The sequence below is a fragment of the Corvus kubaryi genome, unplaced genomic scaffold, assembly GCF_017639235.1.
Source record: "Corvus kubaryi isolate FWS band 111438036 unplaced genomic scaffold, C.kubaryi_AGA036_p1.0 137, whole genome shotgun sequence".
Classification (NCBI taxonomy): Eukaryota; Metazoa; Chordata; class Aves; order Passeriformes; family Corvidae; genus Corvus; species Corvus kubaryi.
This window is the reverse complement of record NW_024580671.1, coordinates 23,705,881-23,731,692: the sequence shown is the minus strand read 5'-3', so window position 1 is coordinate 23,731,692 and position 25,812 is coordinate 23,705,881. Positions and strand designations below refer to the sequence as shown.

The 25,812-nt window shown below is 39.4% G+C and overlaps 1 protein-coding gene across 3 annotated transcripts; it reads right to left on the bottom strand.

Moving 5' to 3' along the window:
• Positions 1 to 1,881: 1,881 nt before the first annotated feature.
• TUBGCP6 (tubulin gamma complex associated protein 6) lies at positions 1,882 to 25,770 on the bottom strand. 3 transcript variants are annotated; one of them, XM_042018217.1, is made up of 27 exons: positions 25,684 to 25,770; positions 24,266 to 25,077; positions 22,611 to 22,774; positions 21,005 to 21,215; positions 20,292 to 20,465; positions 19,115 to 19,236; positions 18,717 to 18,792; positions 18,142 to 18,251; positions 16,232 to 16,323; positions 15,998 to 16,137; positions 14,245 to 14,394; positions 13,527 to 13,608; positions 13,363 to 13,451; positions 13,073 to 13,188; positions 12,317 to 12,455; positions 12,114 to 12,230; positions 10,562 to 11,873; positions 10,083 to 10,138; positions 9,630 to 9,822; positions 9,185 to 9,353; positions 7,722 to 7,863; positions 6,552 to 6,746; positions 6,169 to 6,301; positions 5,728 to 5,941; positions 4,439 to 4,638; positions 3,488 to 3,650; positions 2,623 to 2,709 (listed from the first exon to the last, which is right to left on the bottom strand). In XM_042018217.1, the coding sequence occupies exons 2-26, from the start codon at positions 25,010 to 25,012 to the stop codon at positions 3,499 to 3,501; spliced, it is 5,295 nt and encodes a 1,764-aa protein (XP_041874151.1). In that variant the 5' UTR covers positions 25,013 to 25,077; positions 25,684 to 25,770; the 3' UTR covers positions 2,623 to 2,709; positions 3,488 to 3,498. The 3 variants fall into 3 exon arrangements, with proteins under 3 accessions (XP_041874153.1, XP_041874151.1, XP_041874152.1); XM_042018218.1 differs by lacking the exon at positions 25,684 to 25,770 and adding an exon at positions 25,180 to 25,424; XM_042018219.1 differs by lacking the exon at positions 3,488 to 3,650 and having other exon boundaries at positions 1,882 to 2,709.
• Between the last annotated feature and the right edge of the window lie 42 nt (positions 25,771 to 25,812).

Here is a 25,812-nt window from a genome sequence, read left to right as displayed (position 1 = left end):
CAGGGCAGGGCAGGGCAGGGCAGGGCAGGGCAGGGCAGGGCAGGGCACGGCACGGCACGGCACGGCACGGCACGGAATCCCCAGCTGGTCGCGGGCTGCGGCTCCGGGCCCGCCCGCCCGCGGTCGGCACCGCCCTCCTCCGGCACACCCGCTCCGCCCGGGGCGCGGTGCCCGGCGAACGCGTGCCGCGGGATTTCCGAGCGGGGGAAGCCAGTAAGGCTGAGGCTGTGGCAGTGGGGGAGCGGGAGCAAGGAAGGGGTCACCGGCGCGGGCCGGGTCTGTTTAATGCGGTCTCCCCCAGGGTGCGGGGCCTCCATCCCCACCCCGCCTTCCGCGGACTCGTGTCCCCCGCCCTAGGATCGATGACACGGGATAAGATTCCCGACGCTCTTTGTCCCGTCCCCGGTTTTGGGCCGCAGCTCGGATGCCGGGTGGCGGAGTTCCCATTTACCCCCAGGCACCAGGGAGGTTTCGGCAGCGCGGAGCCGGGGCCAGCCCGGAGGGTGAGGGACACAGCCGGGAGCACCTCGCCGCAAGGCTCTGGAAGTTCGCTCCTCTCCTAAAGGCTGCCCAGCACACCACCACGGCACAGGGATGCCCCGCGCCGCCCGGCGGGAGCGCCCGGCCCGCCCCGCGGAGCCGCGGGAGCGCAGCCCCGGCGGGGCCGCACCGCCCGCCCGGGAGCGCCCGCCGCAGCCTCGGTGAGAAGGTTCCACCTCGGTGAGAAGGTTCCACCTCGAGGGCGCTGCCCGCAACTGCACCCGCGGCGCGGCCCCCGCACGGCTCGGCCCGGCCCGGCCCCGGGAGCAGGACAGGGCTCCAAACCCCACGGTTCGGAGGCCGGCTCGTCAGGCTCCTGCCACCAACCAGATCTCTTCCATCTTCCCTTTTCACGCTAGTCTGAACTACTTTCCTCAAAAGGAATAATATTTTTCTTTGCTTTGCCCAGGGCTGGCTCACTTACTCCGAACATCACTGCTGGAAGGAGGAATTCTAAGAGTGCTCAAATATTTCCAACCTGTGCTTCCGTGATCATCTTTGTTGTGTGCTACTGCTTGTGTTTATGTTAAAGGCCTGCCCCAGGCAAACCACGGGGCTCAGACAATATTCGATGGGTCTTTCTACAGTCACAGTGTAGCGCCAAGCAACAAGGTCCCAAACATCAGATACTGCTCCCTGAAGACGCTGGGTGGGAAGTCCAGTGGCTTCAGGACAATACCTCAGTCTGCACCAGAAGCCAAGCTGGCACATACACACCCTGTTCTGTAAATTCCTGAAGAACAAGTCAGATAAACAAAGAGCTCTCTGCCTCCCTGGGCAACAAAACACCTCAGTCTGCAAGCCACTTGCTCTTGCAATCCCCTTTTCTGTAGAGCAGAAGGCAGATAGTTAATTAAATACAGCACAGATAACAAAACAGCACAGAAGATGCATGTTACAACTGTGCATTACCATGTTTTGACACTGACTTTAGAATCAGAGCAGAAACATTCAGGTCAACTTCACAGTTGGTATTCTGCCTCTAATTCAGAAATACTCTATTCAGAAATACTTCTATTTCAGAAAAAAAAATCGTAAAACTACCTATACTTCATCACAAAATAATGTTATTCATGTTAACATGCGAGCCAGGCCTGTAGCTTTACGTAACTGTGCCCTAATCAGACACTGAGCTCCTCATGAATATACCCACATTTTAAGCAACCGTAACTCCAGGATCTCAAAACCAACATATTTCAAAGCTGACTGCCCCTCTCTGACATTCTCATACCATGATGTTCAAACTTCAATTGTATCTTTTCACAACATAAGGGAAAAAAACAGAGGGAAAAGGAAAATTATGAAAATGTGATCCTTCAGTTGAAAGCAGCAGTTGGAATATATTGGGAATTACAGTTTTATTTTCCTTTAGTGATGCTGAATTTCTGTTTTAGGCTTTTTAAATAATCACCACAAAGTAAAATGCATAGTTTAAATTAAGGATAAATAAACTAAGTTTGGCACAAGTGCTCCAACAATTACCAAGTGCGTGAATAGTCAAATATTGTATCTCCTAGCAGATCACCTTGGCATAAGATGTTTTTATCATGTCCTCTTCTACTGTGACTAAGAGTTGTGAAGAATTAGTTATATTTAGATTAAGAACTAAGGTCAGTTTGAAAATAAACCACATCAAATAACAGGTACTAATATCTGTGGGAACATTGGTACCTCATACCCATCTCTCAACAGTTTTAGAAAGTATCTGTTAATTTATTTCACATACATGTATTTACATTGAAGGAAATCCACACCACTGAAAATACAACATTTACACATTCACAGATATACAGTTCTGCACTCTCTCCTGTGTTAAGACCAGGCACTCAGCTCTTCTATCTCTGCAATAATGACAACATCAATTTTCAGCAGATCAAACAACTGGCAGGTTTGGTGGATTTTAAGCATCATCATGCTCTGTATGTGGTGGCTGTATTCTTCAAGCTTTTAGATGGCAGATTATTCCACTGAAGAAAAATGCCTCTTGCATGGCATTTGCATAAGCTTCTATAAATCATAAGCATATATATATAGCTTCTGTTTTACTGTGTTATCAGTGATCCTTACGCTATAGAGCTCAGTTATCCTTGTAGTAGTTATTAAAGTTGATTCGCAGCAGAAAGTCCTCCAAATGTGGTTGGTATCCTCTATTTACAAGCTTTGTTACCACTGGAAGAAAACAAAAAAAAAAAAAAAGCTTCAACTAAGATTCATACTGCAAAGTCATCCTTGACATTATTTGTGCCTTTTAATTAAAAAAAAAAAAAAAAAGCATAATGCAGAAATCTGAGGACAATAGAAATAAATGCAAAAGAAAGACTACGTGTCAGTTTTAAGTGAAAATGCATTATTCTACCAAAGCATTTCCTTATCAAGTTGCTTTCATAGAAACATGGAAATAATAGAATCTTTCACAATAAGATGGTGTGTTCTTATCGTAATTTCAACTGACCAGGAAGCATGTTTAAGTCCTCAGGCGACCTCTGTGAAAGAAGCAGCTCTGGTGAAGTTTTCTTGAGCAAAATCCATTGTGAGAGAGAAAAGCAGAGAAATTCCTAGGACAAAGCCCTCAAGCTCTATGAACAAACAAACCGACTGCTCTAAACATCCTCTACATTTCCTTAATTACAAAGGAAAAAAGCCAATAGGAACTCCCTAAGCTCACAAACATCCCATGCACTAACATAAAGGGAATCAGCAAGCAGCAGCAGCATGCAAGGAAGAATGGGAAGTGTATTATTAGAAGTTAGGGCCCGAGCCAAAGCCATTGAAGTCCAGACAACTTTGTATTGGCTTTCAATGGATTCTGGGTCAACCCACTGTGGAAAGAGAGCATTTTACAATATGTAGTGACTGAAGGTACAAGTGGAGATGAACAAGCACATATTTGTTCTGTAGTGCTTAATAGAGGGTGTAAACAACTTGGTCACTCATCAGATTTCCTTACGGAACGGTCTATTAATCTCTGTCCATGAAGCAACCATAGATCTCGTAGTATGGGCTTAGGTGGCTCCCACAGGTGTTCTGACTTCCTGTAGAATTTGGAAGCAGCCATTCTAACTCATCCTGAAATATCTGTTTTTGGTCCTTTGACACCATTTTTGGACACCCTTAAAGAATAAAGAGGGCAGCTCATTTCCTGAAGAATATAATCTGAACTAGAAAATATTCGAGAAGAACAGATCTAAGAAAAGCAGTTTCACCTCCTTGAGGAATTCAAGATTTTCTAAAAAAAAAAAAGGAACCCAAACCCCATGAACCACCTTTGTACTAGAGGAAGGATAAATAATGTACTAAAAACACAAGCAAGATATGAAAGACAAATGGAAGCTAACCATTTCATCATGTTATAGCCTAAGCTGACAATGAGATGAAATTTTATCATGATAAAGGAAAGAACTTTTGGAAAATTATCCATGTAGTTCAAAAACACTTGCCTGGAGCACGTGCTAGGAGGCTTTCTGAGTTAGGCCAACATGGGAATCTGAATTTTCAAATCTCATACCAGTGGCAAAACTCAACTACTGCATATATATCTAAAATTACTTCTAACTGGTATCTAACTATCTCTCATTGTTGCCAATAAAAAGTTCCAGAACTCAATTTCAGAGAAAAGAAAAAAATGTATGCATGTAAGTACAGCTAAATACCAAATACTTATTTTGTGAGTCAGCAAAAACTTACAGTCAGTTTTCAAGTATGTTAGATTTCTTGTGTGCACATCTTAATTGATGTATATGCAGATCTTTGCAAACCACAATAATGCAGCTTTAACTTGAGAACTACATTTCCAACACTCCCTAAGTATACATATCTTCCTACTTTTACATTATACTACCAAAACATTCTGGTTGTCAGTTGACCTTTTCTTCTACCTAGAATTTATGCAATTTCTTACCTTTGAATAAGAAATGGGAGTAATACTTGAAGGTATTGTATGACTGCTGCATCAGACCAAAGTTGGGATGAACAGCCATTTGCTTCCCCGCATCGAAGCTCCACGACTGAGAGATGAGCTGGCTGCGGAACTTCAGAATAAGGCTGAAGATGCTATGTATAATGTTCATCACAGGGGCTGCCTTTTCTGTCAACAGACCCCTAAGAGAACAAAAACAACTTCAGAAATTAGTTGATGTAATTTATTGGTTGTAAGACTACAAATACAAAGGAGTGACAATCCTTTAGGTTAAAGATAATTGCTTTAAAAAATCCCCAAGATGCACCAACATATTTAAACAAGGTGCCTAAATCTAACACAGTTTACTTGCGCTTTCAAAAAACTTGTACTTGCCCTGGTGTATCTGATTTCTAGAATGACATCTGTATTTGCAAAAGAGATGACATTTAACAACAACATGCTCTGAGTTTCCTTAAACTTTAATCTCCTCTCATCCTACCACCTGCTATCCAAAGAGCAGCTCTAGGCAAGTCTTTTCTGATTAAAACGGAAAAAGAGAGACATGAGAGATTTCTTTTCTTGTTTCTAATTTCTGTTCCTTATCACCTCCCTCTATCTCACCAATTTATCATTTCAGTGTACACTCTTCAAGAAGAAACCAAATAAACTCTAGCTTCCTTCCTTTTAGTCACACCAACCTGCTGCATCACATACAGTAACCAAGGGGCTAAAAGCCTGTGATTCCTAAAAGACAGGTATCTCTTGCACTGCTCATAAATCTGGACAGAGGCATCTTTTTGTCCCTTCCAAGTCCAGCCCTGGTCACTGCACATATATTAAAAGCACATGCAATGTACAGGAGATGCATTTTACATCCTTTAGCAAGGCTTACTTTGCACGCTACTCACAAAGAATGAAACAGCAGTAATTTACAAGGCTATTAACAAGGATAGGGTGAAAGAAAAAGAACTGTGGCAAGTGTGCCCTTAGTTTAGGGCTCTTCATTCAGAGCTGTCCTGAGTAGACTGGGAACTTGCAGAGGCATGGTGAACAGGAGTGCGAGGTAACACAAGCAGTCCAGGGAAACGAAAAGGATTGAAAGCTGAGAAAAAGTACCGAAGTACAGACTTTGTAAGATGCCATGAAGTTTGTCTCTTACATAAGAACACTTTCATATGTAAAGACTACTTAATGTGTTATGTAAAAGTCAGTTTTGCACAAATACATTAGGCTAGGACTGGCCACTCCCTTAACATGTATTTGAAGTAAAAATAAGTATGGTAGCTTGCCTGAAGATTGCTTTGTTGAGGTATTCAGCATGTGTTCTGTGAATTTCTTCTAGGTTGCCCACAGAAGACAGTTTGTTTCCAAATTCACACCATGTAACATGAAGAATCTGATTAGCAATGTAACCTTGAATTACTTTCACAAAATGCTGCATCTCATGTTTGTACAGCTGGAGCTGTCGAAACTGAACAGAATTTGATGCGCGACTCACTAAAGCTGAAAATAAAAGCAGAAATATATTATCATCCACAGAGACCATCTAAAATCAGAATTTTTAAGGAATGAAGGCTTTTGTTAGTAGAGTCTGTTTAAAATTCCAAGGAAGATTTTTAAGAAAATTGTGGCTTTTGAAGTTTGACATGAGTGTGTATAAGCAATGGTCTTGCAGAGGGTGCTGAAAGACTTTTAAAGAGGATGCTCTCTCATTCACTCATCACACTTACCAGTGCGCTTCAAGTGAAACCAAACATCCTTGAGAGTCCACACCATGTGCTTCAGCTGAAGCAAGAAGGAGAAAATCTTGTTGTATTTATTCATGCAGCTCTCAGTAATGACAATGTTCAGAGGCCAGTCAACCTACAAGAAATAACAGTGCTGATCATACATTTTTTGTTAGAAATTGTAAGATTATTTAAAATACAAGTATTTCAACAATTAGTATGTATTTTAATAATGTAATGCAATGGTCAGGCTAAGTAAATCCCGTAGTTTCCATTACACAATTATTTTACTCCATTCTTAGATACCGCATTCATATTCACTTTACTATTGTACGTAAGAACTATGGCATAATTGCAGTATTCTACCTTGCTCCATGTTTTCTTACCTTGTACCTAAGCTCTAAGCAACTCAGAGCATCTGGTGCATTGGGCTTGAACATTTCTGGGAGATACTTGAGGGCAAAAGAAAGATTGGAAGCAAGTTGGGTGTCACCATGAAGACTGTACTGTAGTGCTTTATTTAAGATGGAATTAAGAACCAGTGGATTCAGCAATTCGCCAGGTGTTTGTCCTGATCCAAGCTAGGGATAAAAAAAACCAACCTAATTACACCATATTAGTAAAAAGTCTTGGCTCCTGAACACAGGTCAATTAAAGCAGAATAGTAAAGTGGTGACTACCCTGCCTTGATTGGAAGTTTTTATTTCTGCCATAGGGATGCATGAACAGCGTAAGAGGCAACTTCTGAACTATTTTCTGTTCACAGCAGGAAGGTAATCTCATACCTGCACTGATTTATTTTCATATGTCTGCTGTGGTTCAGGAGCTGCTAAAAGTTCCTCCTGCAGGGAACAGTCTTTAGAAAGTCAGGGACCCAAGTGGAATTTATCTGACTTCAATCTCCCTATCTCATCACCTCAGTACTCTCAGAGGTTTACAAATAAAGCTATTCATCCAGTCTAGGTGTTTTCCCTAGCTGGGTCTAAAGCTTTTTCAGGACTCAGAGAAATGCATTAACTCTCCTACAGCTGTGTACCTCCATGGGCAACCATCTATATCAATCCAGGCTATCCCCCCTACCTTGCTGTCTTCCCCATGAACACAGTAAGCAGCAAGTCATGAAAATACTGCCTCACCAGTGGGCAAAGCGCTCTCTTCACATGCCCTCCCCTCTGCTCTCTACTTGAGGATATTTAAGGTAAGACTAGATAGCTTGCAACACAGGCCTTTCCACTGGATTTTAGCAAATGGCAATAGGCTTTTCCAGCCTTGCTGCCAGCAGACAGGAGGTGACAGCGATAGTGCAGCAGTTTTCACAGCAAAGAGTGAAATACCCTTCCACGAATGCTTATCTGTTCAAGACCTTCTTTTTCTCCATCCTTACAACACTCACAGAGTTCCTTGCTACAGACTTCTGAACACAGTACAAAAGAGGAAAATCCCACAAGCCAGGATTCTAATTCACACCATTCCCTCATTCCCATCCAAATCAATTCAGGAGCATCAAGGTAAAGCAGGCAACCCAAACACTAGGGTTAAGACAACAAAGCAAATACCTTCTCAAACAACAGGTCACTGAGTGACTGAGCAAACTCCCCGTCTTCCATTAACAAAAAGTGTCTCAATGTTTCAAAATGCTTCTCTACGTTCAGCTCCACAAAGTAGTAATCAACTATTGCTTTGTTCACAAGAGAAACACTAAGAATAAAAAACACAGAAAAGGTATTATACTTACATGCAACTCCTTCCTTACTGTTAACATTCAGCTGTGGCTACATCAGATTAATGCTCCAGTACTTAACTCTGATATCTAAGACAAGATGTTATTCATATAAGCAAAAAACATGAGACAAAAAAATCTTCATCCAGAATATACCAGAATTAAAACCTACCACTTCAGGGAACTGAGTTTTGAACAATACTGGGGAAGTATTTTAGGACTGGCTACATACAATGATCTTTAGAACATGCTGCTGGGCCGGCAGCAACATTTTATCAATAGCCTTCTTATCTCTGTCACCTACACAAACAGATTAAAGAAAGACTATTAAATCCCCAGTAAGAACATACTAATTGATAAAGCTCTGTCACTAGATACTAAGGGCAGGTCTGTACTACAGTTTACAGTATAGTGTAGGTATTCAACCTAGCTTTAAATAATTTAACTCGCCTATCAGGAATAGGCTAATTCTGGCAGCACACAACTCAGGCTCTTCACTTTTGGTTTGCTAGATGCATGGATCTGTACGCAGATCATTCTGGTAGCCAACCATATGTTTAAAATGAAGTTAGACAATAACAACTTTCTACATTACACCAAACTTTGAGTATAGCATACTCAGAGCTAGCAGATGGAAATGCAAACTTGCAGGAAAGCAGATTCTGAAAGGAGAGTCTGTGAGTAATTGTTTTCATGACAAAAGCTAGTCTTGCACTAAGTAACAAAAACTTTTATTTAAAATACTACTAGATATACTAATTAAACAGTCCAACATATATGTAGTGTCCCATATTATCCCAATAATAACAAGAACAGCTTCTATTATACTTTGAAACAGCCTTGAAGCTGGAGTTCCCATAGAAACATGAAATACACCCTGATCAATATGATGAGCTTTCAAGTAATCAAAAGATTCTTCTGTTTTTACTCCCTTACCTTTCATCTTTCACATAAAAACTAGCACACATCATATAAGGAATACACCTTCTTTTCAAAAGAACAATGAAACTAACGGTGTCAAAATCATTGCTGTGTCTTCTACAAGCTGGAGAGTGAACACTTCCCTCTGAGCCCTTATATTCCAAACAGACACTCAAATTTTTAATTTGCACCTAAATGTCTAAGTTTATGTTACTATTTATCATGCAGATCTGAACTTTTAAATTAGTAATAGACCATTTACTGAACTACTTCTAGGAACTAAGAGCAAATTTAAAAGATCTACGTGCAACTCGGGTCTCAAAATACAACACAACATTATTTGCAAAATAAATTGCAAAATTCCTAGCAAATACTCACTGAGATACAAGTGGAGCAGTAATAGAACGTTTCATCAGCACTGGCAGAGACAAGAGCTCACTCAGCTGTACAGCAGTTTCATCTGTTGCAGACTGCACCACAGGATCCACAGGAAACGTGTACGATCTTGGTATCACGTGATGCAAGAGATGAGAAACTGGTGGTTCTGCTAAATTTAAAAATATACAAACATTGTAAGTTCTTATACTTAAGAAGCTTAATAATACGTTCCTATTAAACTCTGTATAAAAACACCTCTAGGTTAGAAAATCATAAAATGTCAAAATGTATTTCTCATCTTTGTGCCTAGGAGCAAATTGTTTGGCTATTGCTGTTCATAACATTGGTAATTTACTGGTAAGTCATGGGTTTTGTTGGCATTCAGCTGTCTTGCTGAAATTTACCACATCATCTATTGATCTACTGTTCCAACAGTTCTACTCACACATCAAATCATAACTATCTTGATACTTTTCAATACAATACTGATCCGATAAGGCTTTCAAATAAGCTTGTTCTTTCTTCCATACATCTTCCTCTTCCCCTTCCTCCTCCTTAGTTGTGGGAGCATTAGCTTCAGAAGATAAAGTTTCTTGAGGCAGAGTATCTTGTGGAATGGCCTTTTCAGGTTCTTCTCTCTAAAATTCATAAATGGACAAATTTTGTGAGAGATGCTGGCTTTGTCTGCTCAGGCTTAATGTGTTCCTACAGGTAACTTGCCTAGCTATTCCAAATGAAAAGAGAAGAGCCTACTCACCTGTGTGTTTCAGACATGTAAAAACAATATGATTTTACAGTGACTACTAGATTAGCAGGGAAATTTATTACCTTAACTACCAGTGTGTTCAATTCTTTGAAGGACAAATAAGTCCTCCCAACAACTACTTTTGTTTCTTACCTGTAAACTCCGTGAGGAATCTGGAGAAGGGTCCTTGTTGACAACATCTGCAATTACTGTAAATACAATTAAAGTCAGCATTTACTTAGACCTACTTGTAACACTTGGTTAATACCTCAGACCTGCTCCTAAAGTTGTTCAAAATTCCTGTACAAATGATCACAGAAACAACCACACCAATAACCTTCCCATAGCCCCACACAAGCAGTTTTATGCATGTTCTCTACTTAAGAACCCCAAAGGTCCTGTTTCACAAAGTTTCAGGGTAGATTTTTTTTTTTAATGTTCTGTTTCTTGCACATAGGAGATAAGGTTAAGCTCAAATTCTTTCCTCTGAATTCTAGCACTATATGAAAAGTTATGCAGGGAATTAAGTGGAATAAGTAAGGAAGAAAGTACCCATATAGAAAAATAAACATTCAGTTACTTTCACAAGCCCTTAAACAAATGCTGACTGAATAAACCTAATTTTGTTTTACCTTCTTGTTTCTTTTCTATTGTATTTTCCTTTTTATCATCTTTAATATTAGCATCAGGAAAGTCTGTAACACTGTCAGATACATGTGACTGTGGCAAAGTCTCTTCCTTAACTTGTGATGGTTTTGCTTCCTTTCTGCTCCCTTCAGCAGGGGATAACTCATCACTGTACAGAAGTGTCTGAACTGTGGAGTCAGATGAAGAACCCAAAGTGGTTTTACGATGAGGTATGGGATCATTTTCTGTAGAGGGGGCCCAATTCCCTATTTGGATGCTTGACTGGGATGCGTGTCCAAATGGGCTCGAACGGCATTTCAAAGGCTCTGTATCCGAGACCAGTTCTCCGATTTTGATGTGCGACTGTGAAGCGTGCCCATGGATGTTCCAACGAGGTCTGGCTGAGACCACCTCTGACACGTTTTCACCAATCTTGATATTGGCATCAGATGCATGACCATGGCTGCTCCATCGAGGCCGTGTAGGAGCTACATTTGAGACATACTCTCCAATCTTAATATTGGCTTCTGAAGCATGTCCATGGATGTTCCACCTAGGCCTTGAGGTCTCTATCTCTGAAGCATATTCCCCAATTTTAATATGAGCTTCAGAAACATGCCCATGAATATTCCATCGGGGTCGTCTAGATTCAACTTCAGAAGTATAGCTGCTGCTTTTTATGTGGGAGTCTGAAGAATGCCCATAAGGACTTGAACGTGGCTGGTAAGTGTCCACTTGAGGTACATACTCTCCCACTCTCATGTTGGCATCAGATGCATGTCCATGAATATTCCACCGAGGCCTTATCTCATCCACATCAAATACATTTTCCCCAACTCTAACATGTCCCTGCCAAGCTGCAGATGGTCTGAGAACTGTATTAAAATCATACTCGCTTTGCTGATGCAATGGTGCACTGTCCTCTTCTGGTGCTTCTCTCAAGACAGGCTGACTTTCACTTACTTGCAAAGTCTCCGAAAGATCTGAGTTAATATTTCGGAATGCTTCATCTAGCAAAGATCCTTGCATCCTAACAGCAATAGGCTGCTCATCTTGTGACTTTGGTAAGAAGTCTTCTATATTCACATTGGATTCAGGCAAGGAGTCAGCACTGTATAGAGCACTGCATACTTTGTCTGAATTTTGGAGATTGCTTTCAGATCCTGTTGCTTTAGGCCGAAAATGCTCATCAGCATTATTATTTGCTGGCTCTGGCATGGGCAGTGCTTTGTCAGCAGAAGCTGCACATTCCTGTTCAGGCTCAGATTCTTTTCTGCCAACTGTCTCATTAGAATGCAGAGGTTTCACAAAAGACACCTAAAAAGAAATAATTATTACACTGTATGGTTAGTCGCATAATCAACCTACTAATTAGGGTATCACTTTATTACAGGATAAAAGATTTTCCGATTTTTCTGATGTTCTATAAATGATAACTGCTCACCTTGCTGTTACAGCGAGCCTTGTGTTTACTGAACTGAAATGAACCATGAAATGAAGTCCCTTTAGGGAAACCTGGAACAGCAACTTGAAGTTTATGTAAGAAAATTAACTGACCTGTGAAGGTGAATCTTGTTCAACAGGGTTTTTATCCAAAGCCAACTGGCACTGTTTATAAGGAATAATATCTAATTTTCTCCTGCAGTTTCCATCTGGAAGTTTTTCAAGCATTTCCTACAAGTGAAAAAAAAGACAGAAGTCTTTAAGTACCAAGTATCAAATTTTCTGAATTACATTTTTTAAATGTTTTTAGGAGGTACCTCAATGCGTTTTTGATCTTCTAACAGAAACTTAAGACGGGCTGTTTCCAATTTGTGGCGCTGGATTTTCCATAATGTTCTTTGTTCCCTACGGGCTGCATCATCAGAAAGTTTGCTATAATGGTCAATTAATTCCTGCCTAAATGAAGGTAAAAATAAAGCTAGGTTACAGATTTTTGCATACTGATTTTCATCTTCCCTTTTAAAGAGTATGACTTTTTAGCACTTCAGAACTGAGAACCGGTTCTTAAAATGTAGAAGCCAGAGGCTTCAGTCACAAAGAATAAACAGGTGGAAAACACATGACTGTATTCTTATAGTCAACATGTATTTCTGTAACTATTTTTAGTAGGGCACTCATTTGTCTTAAGTAATTTTAGATGAAGCAGAAGAAAGTGTCAATCTAACTCCATCTGCTTTTTACTTCTGCTTTGACATACATGTGACCATTTTTGCTGTGGGCTCTGCTTTTAAATTATAAGATGTAACTAAATTTTTTTCCTGAAATTTTGATTATAACAAAACCCAGACTGGATAGGGTTGGCACAAATGAGTGGGTCCCAGATTTTTTGGCCACTAATCATTCCTAACAAAATTGCTCACAGATTAACAAAAATCCTTACATCCATCTTCTAACTGCAGACATTACCCTTGTAGAACAATGTCTGGCAAGTACTAATACCATAAATTTTAACATACAGTAATTTTTTCCTGAGGTCTTGATGACTGTTTTGGAGACTACTCAGACACATTTACCTTGCCTTTTTTTCCAGTTCTTCTTCTAAAGCTTTCAGTCTTTTTTCTCTCTCTCTGAGCTCTCGGGCATAGCTGAAATCATCATCAATCTCCTCCTGCTTTATCGCAAGACGACGCTGCATAAATATTTAACACTTTTAAAAGCCGCTCTCAATACCATCTGAAACGCACATTTCTGCAAGACGTTCCTATTTGTACCCCATGAGCTATTAATTCAACTTCAGTACAACATATCCTTTCATTTATTTGCCTAAGAAATACAGCTGGCCTCTAGAAACACAGAGGGATACCTCTTGGTCCTTTGCAAACTGTTCTTTCAGCTTCTGAAACTGCTCCCGTTTCTTTGCATCCAAAGCCATTCGTTCTGATATTTGTTTGTCTGTATTAAAATAAAGATAGTTAGTTTACATTAACAAACCCAACAGAAAGCACATAAAATGCCACTATAACTTACCACTAATGGCTTTTAGCACTTTGCTAGCAGTTTCCCTCGCATGAACAATTAATTCTTGTTTGGCTATTTCCATACGCAAATCCTAAAAAAAAAAAAAACCCAACCAAAAAGCCTAGGTGGAATTTTTCTATTATTTTAGACTTGAAATACACTGTTCTGAAGACAGATGCACATTTTATAATGGTTATTAATCAATTAATACAATACAGAAATATAAATAAATAAGTAAATGGAAAATCTACAAACTAGTATTGAAAGTTAATACTCCATATTTTAAAAGAAACCAAATCCATTTGATATATACACTAAATTGATGGAATCTGAAGGCCAGAAGTCTCTTTGTAGCTAAAATGTTCTGAAAAAACAATTAGCTATAAAAATTACAAATAGTCTTATCTGGTTACTAATTAGCTTCTCATTTGCTAAATTAGAATTAAACAATCTTTTCAGTAGGAGGACAAATCTCCAGCTGCAAAGAAGTAGGATTGAAGTCTAACACTCATTTAATATACGAAAAGGCCAAAAATGTCAACACACCACCTACACTTTTAAAAGCTATATTAAGTAAGTTTATTTGCTGCAATAGCTATTAAAACTGCAATTAACCCATGAAAAAATTCTGACTATAAATACAAATTCTTTAGATGTTCTAACAAAAATGAAAACTGAGCATTTTAAAAAAAATCATAATGAGGTATTCATTCTTTTATTCATTTACCTTTTCCTCCTTGCTTATGGAACTGTATCGGGCAATTCTTTCCATTCGACCTACATACACTGCACAATCTCTCTCTATTTCCTTCAGTTCTTCAAGTGAAAAAATAACTGAAATCCGGGGAACAGGTATATCTGACCAACATATATAATGCTGAAAAATGAGAAATTTCCTTTTAAATACATTGTTTGAAGTGTAAAATTTTGTATTATGAGTTCACATTATATATTTTTTTAACTTAGTCATGCTTCAAGACACTGACACAAATATCCATACGGGATCTAAGGTTTTTATTAGTATCATCTTTTAGCATTTATGTAACTCAAAGTAGGAGACAAAGGTACAACAGTCCACAACTTGGATCACAGGTCGAATTCTTAGAGTTCTGTCTTCGCCACTGAAAATCTAATACATACATTTATACTAATCATGTTCTAAATGCCTCAAATTTTCCTTTTCTGAATATCCAAATTAACTGAGCATGTGTAACTCAATGCTGAATGCATCTCTCCTGTCAAAAGTTAGGTTTTGTTCACTTACATCCCCCACAGATCTCCACTCAGTAGGAACTCTCTAGGACAGAACTAACACCCCTATAGGGGAGAGATCTGCAGAAGACAAAACTCTCAAAACCACAGCCAGTGCACATCACAGGTCTTCCTACTCTGCCTCAACATCCCTAAATCTCTGAAGCTATTTTATTAAGTGCAGAAAACAGATAACTGAGCTTGAAGGAAAAAACCAAGTGAGAGCACAAGCACACTCACACTGGATTCCCCCAGTCTACTGGTAAAAGCCAGAAGATGGGATTCCCAGGGCCGTACTCCTAGGACTGTATTAGCCTAAGCAGAAGGGAAGGTCCAGCTCTTGAGGGCATTATCAAAAAGGGATGAAATGTGCCTGGCACTCTCGAGACACATGGAAGATGATTGGGCCTGGGTGCCATATGACCTGGGGGAAGATACCGCCTTAGTGACGCATAAAGCTGTAACTTGCCATGGAAGCGATGGCTGCTGACACTTTTCTAAAGAGCCCAGTACTACTGGCACACCCGAGTCATGGCTTGGGAATGGTTATCAGAGCAGACTCAGGAGAACTGGCAGAGGGACATTTCACTTGAGGTATCAGGCTTATACCTGACAGTACACAGCTGATAATGAGCTGCTCTGCTCTGTCAAGACTGAGCAGCTCCGATCTTAAAGAGAATACTAGCTACCTGGGAGTGTCTATAGACTTTGGACACCTCTCCAGTTGTTTTATTTTTGGACATATAGAGAGAAGAGGGAAGACACAAAGTAGCTGAACATTTTTTTTTTAACAGGGACAAGAATTGTTCTGCAAAATACCAATAAACAGAACTATTTAAGCACTTCTTGAAAATGTAGTGATACAGCTGGAAGAGCTACGCAGGACTGAGCCAAGATCTGGTAGGTGAGGCAGCTTTAAACCAAAAAAGAGTAGTGCAAGAAGTGGAAGGCACTTGCTTGGACGTTTCTGCTCTCAATACAAAGAAAAGAAATAGAGCATGTGCATTGTATACAATACACCTGATGGTGTTAAAATGTCTACTTCTGCAGTGCAGTGGTAGAAAGCGGAGTGGAGAATCAGCTCACAAGTATCTGAGAGCAAGTAATTGCCTTTCCTACTTATCCAATACCGGGTTTTGATAAAGGAGTGAACTTGCTAAAAACCTAGACTCTTGCTCTAGAGACACGATTTTCTCCATGTAATAGGAAGGAATCAACCCAAAACTTACCCTAGGACAGCACAATTTGAGCAAGTTTATGGTTTTCCCACATATGTATACATCATTAGCAATATGTTTAAGAAATACAGGGACACAGTCTTCTACTTCTTTTGAAATCAAAACATAACCATGAGTCCAGTAATGTTTATCTATGTAACAAAAAGATGAAAATATATGTATCAGTTATTTAATTAACAGCACAAATTATACAAATTAGAAATGCTCCATATATATATACTGTACCTCTGAAACAAAGATAATCCTCATTCACCTGAATCATAAATTCTCCATAAACATCTCTGAATACACCACTGTATACCCAATCATAGATAAATCTAAAAAAAAAAAAATTGTACAATATTGAAAATCAATCCTTTTGCCTTCTCACCTTTATTATAACCAAACAGTTAGTATGTTCTTTAAAATCCCAAAAGACACAAGCTATGGGCAGGATGAAAAACCCAGCAATTAAGTGCTGTGACACTGATTTTTAAATATACAGGAGATTGTGGCTCTACACTTTTCCTTAACTATTTTTATATAGAACATTTCAGTGATAATTGGTTTAGATAATAGAACAGTGCCTCAATTAAAACAATCATTTTATTTCTGCATATCAATTTACTAAATATATATCAAAAATGTATAGAAAACTTTGCAGCACATCAAGGGCACAGCGAGAGAAAAGCAGAAAGGATTTGTTTTAAATAGAGGCAATTTCAGCAGGGAGAAACTAAAAGGGTATAAAACAAAGATGCAATACCAAGCACTTTTTCCCCAGACCTAGAGGCATTTTTAATGTACATGCAATAATGAGAACTACTATTTTGGCATATTTATTCATGCTTTTCATATTTTCTCTGTGTGAGCCAAACTTTTGATGAAATAAAAAACCACAATTTTTTATGAGACACAATCTGAGGCTATAGATAAAAAGGCTCAGAGATCCTTGAAGATATTTTTGTTTTTAGTTAACACTGTGCAACAAAGAGGAAGCATTTAACACAGCAACCACTGTTCAACTTTCAGGTTCTAAGTAAAAAGTTAAGAACTTTTAAAGTATTAAATCTGATGCTTCTATGATTTGAACAACAACTCGCATTATTTAATTTCTTTCAGGTTAATAAACGAGCAGGATAATACTTTTTGCAGACAATAGAGGCTTCCTTCCATGCCAGTCCTGATCATGCATAATTGATGCTTTAACAGATATCTGCAGCAAATTTAGGAATCAATGCAGCAACTATCACACACTACTGTGATACTTTCAGATTTTTTTAGGTTCCATGTGATGCCCTTAGTATTTCAGAAATCTGACTTCCTTCTATAAATAGCAGGGTAGCAGCTGTGAAGATATTTCAGTGAGGCTTCTGGTAAATCTGAAATTAAATTTGTCATTTCATGTAGAAGGAAGAAAACACAAGAAGGGTGGCCATGGGAGGAATCTTAAATTTAGAGCATTTTGACAGACTTTTGATTTCTCTTCTAAGTATCATTATTAAGTAACATATCAATTAAGTAACACTGCAAACTGATGATGGACTACAACTATAATTCCTGCAAATAGCTATTAAAAAAAATTTACCATATCTTCAGATGTCTATAAACTAATAATCCTAAATTGATATGCACTGCTTAATAAAACTGCTGCAATCCAAGGAACTCTACTTTTAATTACTCCTATTATCAGTTAGTTACATCTACTTAATGAACAACAGATATTTTAATCATTTTTGCTTACTAAAAAGCCCACAATGAACAGACAGTGGAAAAAAGCATTTATTTCCCCAATTCGCAGAACAAGGGAAACTTGTCAGTTTCCAGTTGAAGGATTTTAACTCAGGTATGAGAAGAAAAAAAAAAAGTTTATCTAAGTCTTATATTCCAGTATGAATTTCCACAGCCAGGAGCAAGAAATAAGTCTTATTTACATGTATTTATTTACTAATCTAGCCATATAAACCCCTTCTGTTGTTACTGAGCTGAAAGAGAGGGGAAGAACAGCAAAATTAATTAATTTTAATATATATTGCAGATACAGACACATTTTTTCTGAAAACGTTAGAAGCCATTGTTAAACACGCAGACTTACTCACCAGATTACCAATTCATAACTCTTAAACTCAATTATGCAGAGAACACTATGGACACACCTTGTGTATGGTTCACAGCTTGTCTTCAACAAAGACAGAAGAACTGGATAATGCTCATTGCTACAATTGTTGAGAGCCTCTTTGTACAGATATGAAAGCAATTTAACACCCTAAAAAATGAAAAATATTCTAACATTAGGCAACAAACTTCACTACAACTTTAATAACAGAAGACTCATAAATACATGGTTTTACACGTTTCACTGGACACAGAAGGCAGGATTCATCTCACCTCCTCCATCTATCTGCAGTTAAGATCACTTTACCTGAGCTAGTTACCTCAAGCTCACTTTATCATCTTTAGAGTGAAACAGGTATGTTTAGAGTTGGATTCACGTGACTAGAAGGCTCATTTTGGGCCCTCTGTTTGTTTTAGGAATTGAAAACGCAGGACAAAATTCCAAATGTTTAAGTATCTGGAGAAAGGACTATAGTGTTCTAACTGGAGGTCACGGATCACAGCTTTGCTAGCAGAGAGACCAACACTATGTATTTTATATAAAATCCAACATAATTTTGAAGAATATTAACACCCCAACCCAAACCAAACATAAAAACATCAAACAAAAAATCACCGTAGGAAATGAAGCACCAGCTCCACCACTGATCCCCTGTGCCGTTGCTCCTATGCCACAAAGCTCAGCTAAATACCTAAAAAACAGTATTAAAACATATATAAAAATTTCAACCAGAAGCCTCCAAGATCACAGTGATGAACTTTGCTGAATTTGAGTATCGTACAACAATCATACTGCACCTGCTGAATGATAACAGGGATAACAAAGAAACTGAGTACAAAGACCTTATATGTGTTCCCTAGAATATTCTGGATATATAACAATCTGTTAAATAGAGGAAAAATAGTGATAGACTAACTAAGAATGCCCATGTAATATGGTCTCTTTTAGTGTATATGAAGAGAATGCATTTTTTCTGCTATAAAAAGCCTAAACATTCAATTCCATTCTCTTACCTCAACTGACGACCCAATTTTCTGAATAGAAAGCTGATTGTTAGAAGACTTAAAGTAGGAGGTGTTGACAAAACACAGGCTCGGTAATATTGAAGGTACTTTCTCAGTCCACTTGTGAATGCCTGGTATGAACAGAAAACATTTAAAATCTTACTGTGAAAGTTGTTAACAGTCTAGCAATGCCTCATATCAATTGCATCAGCATGAAAACAAACCTTTTAATAAAATAAATTGCATATGCAGGTAAGGGGGACTTGCACACCAAAGTAAGGGGCAAGTGAGAGTCCAAGCAACTTCAGACATTCCAATGAGCCAGAGGACTCCTCTATACTCTTCATACATCCAGTGCACAGAGCCTGTACCCATGCACAGTGAAATAAAACACCTTGGTTCAGCCTCTTTGACTTGCCCTTTGAGGAGCTCCTCATTCTCTATAATACCAACCCAGGGAAACCTCTTTCCTTACTTTTATGCCTACACTGGATATTGCAAAAAACTTATCTAGAACTTTATCCAACAAGGAGACCTTCTTAACTGAATAACATTGCTGTAAATCAAATATTCAGGATGAATACATTTTCATAACTAACCCTAACTTAGTTCTATGCATTAGGAAGAGATTAAGTCAGCAGATATTACAGAGTGTACATACAGCTCAACATAATATACAGAGGACTGACACGGAAAATTTGCACTTAATTTTGAATCAAGGAAAAGTAATTAAAGCTATTAAATACCATATTTCTCTACCTCAGTTTTTATTTTTGAAAAATATTTTATATATATATATATATATATATACACACACACAGGGTACTAAGAAAGTTTTTGTATTTTAATTTTATACGTCTTTCTATATAAATACGTGATGTTTTTAAAGCATTTAAAAATTGTAATTCTTTAGTCCACAACAAGACACCACGACTAAACAAACCACACTTTGGGTAACAAAGACATTTTACTGCATGTTTCAGTGCAAGCAAGCCCTCAGCACAGACAGCACTGATTTAAATTCAGTGGCACTGTTCATTGCTGACCTGGGATGGAGCATAACACTTAAAATACTTTGCAGCTTTGCAGAATGCAGAAATCCCAGCTTTACATGAAGTCAAAGTCACCTTCTCTACCTCAGATAGCTGGCCCATTAAATCTCGTTGATTTAATACAGTTGTTTTACCTGAAACACAAGTCCTTTGCTGTATGAGGAATCCAAAACTGGCTGAAGAGAAAAACGACTTAGCCGTGTGTAATAGGTTCCATACTCTGCAACTTCTGAGAGCAGGTTATGCATTGTCTCTGGTGATGTTCCAGATACATACACCCCCTCCTTTATCACAAATGACTGAGCAGCCTAAAAGGATACAGAGAGAAAAAAAAAAGGCAGATTCAACTCTTTTGTATCTGTATTCTGATTGAAAATACCAAAAATTTACAGACAAAAATAACAGCAGACAAATTTTCAGTTTAGATACTCAGGTGACTGAGACTATATAGCTAGGATAGTGATTAACATTGAATAAACATTGGATAAACACTGAATTGTAGCAAAATTGCAAGAGTATGAATGATGCCTTCAAATATACAGAAGACAACTCATTATCTAATTCCTTAAAGAAAATCCAATCTACAAAATTACTTCCACATCTATTTTCAAGTACTCATAAACCTATTTTCCTGTTAGAGAACTACAAATACTCTGAGCCTATTCCAGTAACATAATTACTGCAATATATAAATACCGCCTTGTTGACATTAGGCAACATTCAACTTTTTAATGCTAGCCACAACTGCAAGATGTCAGCAGAAATAAATGTATTGAAGAGGAAACCCCTTTGAAGAAAAAAACCAAAAAAGATTTGACTAAGAAGTGCAGATAAAAATCTTCCATACCTGATTGAGTGAGAATGTAGTGGATACCACACCAATGAGGACATTCAAGACATCCTTAACCAGTTCAGGTTCTTTCATCAGCACCAGCTGAGGAAGCTGAAGTACAGTATTAGTAAACAGCTGCAATTCCCCTTCTCGCAGTTTGTAAAATTGGTCAAAAGCTTCTCTCCCAGCTTCAGTAAGATATGGTTCCTCTTTTTTACCAGGTGGGCTGTGTCAGAGTAAATACAACATTACAAGGTGATTACACCAAAAGAGGAAATACATCTCATATAGAAAGAAAAAAGCATTTCAGAATTTGACACAGAATTCTTCACACAGAAGTTACTTGTAACATACTACATTTTTAAGGCAATGTGCATTCAGCCAATGAAACTGTATCTCAAACTCAGTACAGACAAGAAATACATAGATAATTTAAACATCAGATCAGAGACAGAATCCTTGACAGAGAACTACCAGCTGCTTTTGTGGCCTTCCCTGATCCAGTGTTCATACCAGGAAAACGAGGCAAATATATACCATATACCATGGTTCATTTAATGCTAATATTCAAATAAGTTAGAGAAATATGCTCAAAGTGCTAGAATGAACTTTTATTAACATATTTTACCTCTTCACAGTGAAGATTACTATCCCCTCCAAAACTATTTCTGTTTCCAATTCTTCCAAAAGTTCTGAATTCTAGTAACAGTATTACAAAAAAATCTGTCAGGCATATGGTCTATATATGACTCTTAGACCCTTACAGTCTAAAGAGTAGCAAAAAAAATTGTCTAGTACTAGGAAAAAAGCTCAAGTGGGCTACAGTGGCTTTGAAAAATCAGAACAGGGAACTTCTGAGTGTCTGACCTTCTAAGGTTCTGAGATGAAAAAATACTGTTTAACACTGCGACAGCACACCACTAGATTATTATTTAAAATTACAAAAAACATACAGAGCAAAGTTTCTCCAAGAATCAGGCACACCACAGTCCATCTGAAAGGTAAGGATACCTGCCATACCTGCCTTTTCTTCTATCTTCCATTTTAGGGAAGCCAGGAAGCCTTAACAGGACTGTAGAGAGCTTTCTCTCAGGAGATGCATCTTGTACTCAACAGCCAAAAGAACTACAAGTCTAACTAGACTATCAAGAAATCTGTCATAATTTTCTGGTTTGTCTACAGGACAGGAAAAGGAATACAATACTCTACAATATTGGGAGAGATTTGTTTAATTCTTCTACAGCTCTACAATTACCACCATCTTTTTTAAAACTGAAAATACGGAATCATTTTAGACTGAGACAAATTGCATAGCACATAAGACAACAAAATAGTTAGAAAAATGCTGCATTTCACACAAACAGCATTTTCCTAATCCCTTTGTTTTTTGACAAAGATGATTTTATTGCTTCCTATGAAACTGCTGTACTCTAAGAACAAGTTTGTTGAAATCACACAACCTTTATTCCTTTATCCCTATTAATGTAGTGTACTGAAATTTGTGAATTAACCATGCTCATTTCACTATTTATACTGAGGTCATTTGGAACTAAGATGCAATGCACCTTCACACATTTGCATAGGAGGCATAGTAAGTTTACCAGTAAGATCAGACACATACTACCCAATTCTTTCCCAACATCTTCGTTTGCTGGGTCCGTATGTAAGCACTGCATCCCACAAGTCTATGTCTGGAGTCATGCTTGGCTCTGACTGAGAATCAGGAGTCAGATTGGATGCTGACTGGAATCCCTCATCTTCTGACTGGTCTATACTTTGGGGAACCTGTCAAAGAGTTCAAATGTCAGACATGAAAACATTTTACTGAAGATACATAGACTTAAAAAAAGGTGTTTTGCTATCATTTGTGAACAAGTGACTCTACGTGACCCAAGCTCTCTCACCTACCCTCCCTTTATATCAATTTTAAGTTTTTACTGTAAGCACTCTTTTCATTTGATGAGTCTCTACAGGTATTAATGCCTACACATAAAAAACCAACCACCTTCAAAATAACATACTATGCTTGTTGGTGTTAAACTTGAAACTTCCTTGTTTGGCAAGCACATAGTTCTACAAATTGAGAATCTCAGGTATGGACATTCAACAATATGTAGTGTTAATAAAATCATACTCCTCTGCCATTTGTTCCAGGCAAATGATCCAGACCCCAAATCTTCCAATTGGTAAACATTTTGTTAACTATGACTAACGTAGTTTGTTCCTTAATTCATATACAGAAAATCTCTAAGTGTCAAAACAGTGTATATACCACATCCTCAACTCCCTCTCAACAGGAGCCATATGTGCAGAATTGTCCTCAATTTTAGTAAAAGACAAACACACCCATATAAAAAGCAGCATATTTCTCAAGAAATTGCAAATTTTCCAGTCTGATGGAAAGAGTTCAGCACTAACTCAAAAAGGTTCTGCCTCCTCTAGGTTACAATTTACATCCACATGTGAACACTGAATGGCACAGGGGTTTTCTATTTAATGTGTCTGCCTTCAAGTTTCAATTCAGATCCTGAGTTAAGAGAATTGCAAGATCTATCCATATGTTAAGTAAAAGGAACAAGATAAGGATCTAAGGGTAGGCTATAAATAAGCCTACCTACACACAGTAAAAATGGAAAGAAAGAAAAAACCTCTAGAAGTGTATCTAGTACTTCAATGAGAATAAACCAGCAAAATAAACAGAACGGACAGCAAAAGGGGGAAAAAGATACAGTAGAAACTGAACACACTGAAAGGGTAAAAGGACAATAGGAACTAGGACATTCGATGGGGGAGGAAAAAACTAAACAGAAAAAATGCTTTAAGATATAACAAGCCAACAATACAGCAAGTTAGTATAGTAATCTGAACAGCAAAGCACATACAATTCAGACAGGGATGCTTAGGCAGTCAGTCTGAGCACTGAGAAGTAAGCAGCAAGGCAGAGGAGTTCAATACACAAAGCAGGCAGAAACGCAAGCAAAAGGTTGCTAGGGTGGGGAAGGCACAGGTACAGCCAATGGCTTAAAATCATAAAGCCTATGGCCACATGATGGGTTTTGACATAGCTACAGGGCAAGACCAAGGTTTTTGTTATCATACATCTCCGAAAAGCTTATCTGGTTCTCTGCAAAGCAAAGGATCACTGCTCCATCTTAAATTCCAGTGCTGTATGCTTCTAAAACCAATTAAACGATTACCTACGTTTTAAACTATAGTTTCAAAGTGGCACATGAAAGCATACATATAGTCGTTACTCCAAAACAAACGATACCGTACTTTTATCGCAAGTCCAGACAAATCCGCGTTGTCAGGCACTGGTGGTAAATCCAACTTGATGTCCATATCATACGTACGGCTGTGGACAAGGGCACCGAAGAGGGAGACACGCGTTTCTTTCTCAAACTTGTCCCCAGCAGGACAGCTCTGTGAGAACAGCCCCATGGCAGGGAGCCCCGTGCCAGGTGCAGCCTCCATGATCTGAAGCGTCTGTTGAATTGTGTCGTTGAACTGACATTCTTCGTTTGTTATCAGAGATTGTATGTCAGCTTCAAACACACTTACATCATAATAATCATAACCCTGGTATTTGACATTTCTACCAACATATTTGTTGTTCAGAAAATAGTCCTTTTTTTGTGGTACCAGCTGAGGAGGACCTGTTCCAGCAAGCTGTACTAAAAGATCTAAGACAGAATTAACTTCAGTAAATGGTAAGCATTCAGCTGTTTCCAGTTCCTCCACAAGATTCTCCAGTCTATCTGCTTGAGCACCTAGGCCAGCAACTCTCAAGTTGAAAGACAGCATCAAAATTTTGTTTTTCACTGGGAGTCTGGAAACGTTTGATTGCAGCTTACGAGCCTCATCTTGAAAAAGGTTCATGAACAGGGCATTATAAGCAACCCTTTTCAGATTGTGCTTAGCCCTTCTCTTGCTGATCTTCTGCCTGCCTAAGTGAACCTTCCATGGCAAACCTGTCAAGTGTGCTTCACACAAGTCATTGAACAACTGTGTAATGCTCTCCATTTCAAATGAAACGGTCAGGTTTCGGCAGTTACAGTCTGGGTCTCTGATTTCATGGGAAGGAAGACCTGAAAAATATCAGGAAAAGGAAGAAACTCATAAGGCATATAAGAAATTGGTGAGTATGCTTTAACTTAAACTGAGATAGCCCAAAAGGAAAGAGAACTGACCTCCCACTTATTTAGGACATGAGCTACAAAAACCACACTTTGATCATCAGTGAAGTGATGGTGCAGGAAGCTTAATTCCAGATGCCCATTTTTTCCCGGCAGACTGAAACAGACGTGAGAAAGTTGTCCTGATCTAATCCTGGATTCCTGCGGGAACACCTCTACCCTTTTCCCGGAGATATCCGCCCCCTCCCTCCCACGCAGTGGTGCCCTCAGCCGCAGCCACGGGGCCCAGAGGACGTGGGCAAGCTGCGGGTGGTGATGGTGACTGGCGGCGAGCGCAGGGCTGGGCTGCAGGGCACCCGCCATCACTGGGGCACTCCCGAGCCCCCGCAGAGGAAAGGCGGGGTGGCGGCACCCCCGGAGGAGCTGCCGGCGGCGCGGCTCACCCTGAGCATCCGGCTGGGCCCGAGCACGGCGCGCCAACCGCGCCGAGCCCCCGCCAGCAGCAGCGCCCCGCGGGGCTGTCCCCCGCCCATCCCGCCCTTTTCCCCCGGGCCGTACCTGCGGCGCTCCCCGGGCAGCGGGAGCGGGACGGAGCCGCCGCCGCCTCCTCCCGGCGCCGCCGACGTCACCCGAGCGCGACCGGGCCCGCCCCGCTGCCGGCTCCCCCCCCCGGCGGCCGGGGAGCGG

What these genes read in the sequence shown, in the direction of transcription:
- TUBGCP6 (XM_042018217.1), bottom strand. Translation starts at nt 25,012, where the DNA reads ATGGAGAGCATTACACAGTTGTTCAATGACTTGTGTGAAGCACACTTG. An exon ending in TCAAATTGTGCTGTCCTAGG is followed by an intron (nt 14,395 to 15,997) that starts GTAAGTTTTGGG and finishes CTCATTTTTCAG; the next exon opens with CATTATATATGTTGGTCAGA. An exon ending in GTTTCACTTGAAGCGCACTG is followed by an intron (nt 5,942 to 6,168) that starts GTAAGTGTGATG and finishes TTTTATTTTCAG; the next exon opens with CTTTAGTGAGTCGCGCATCA.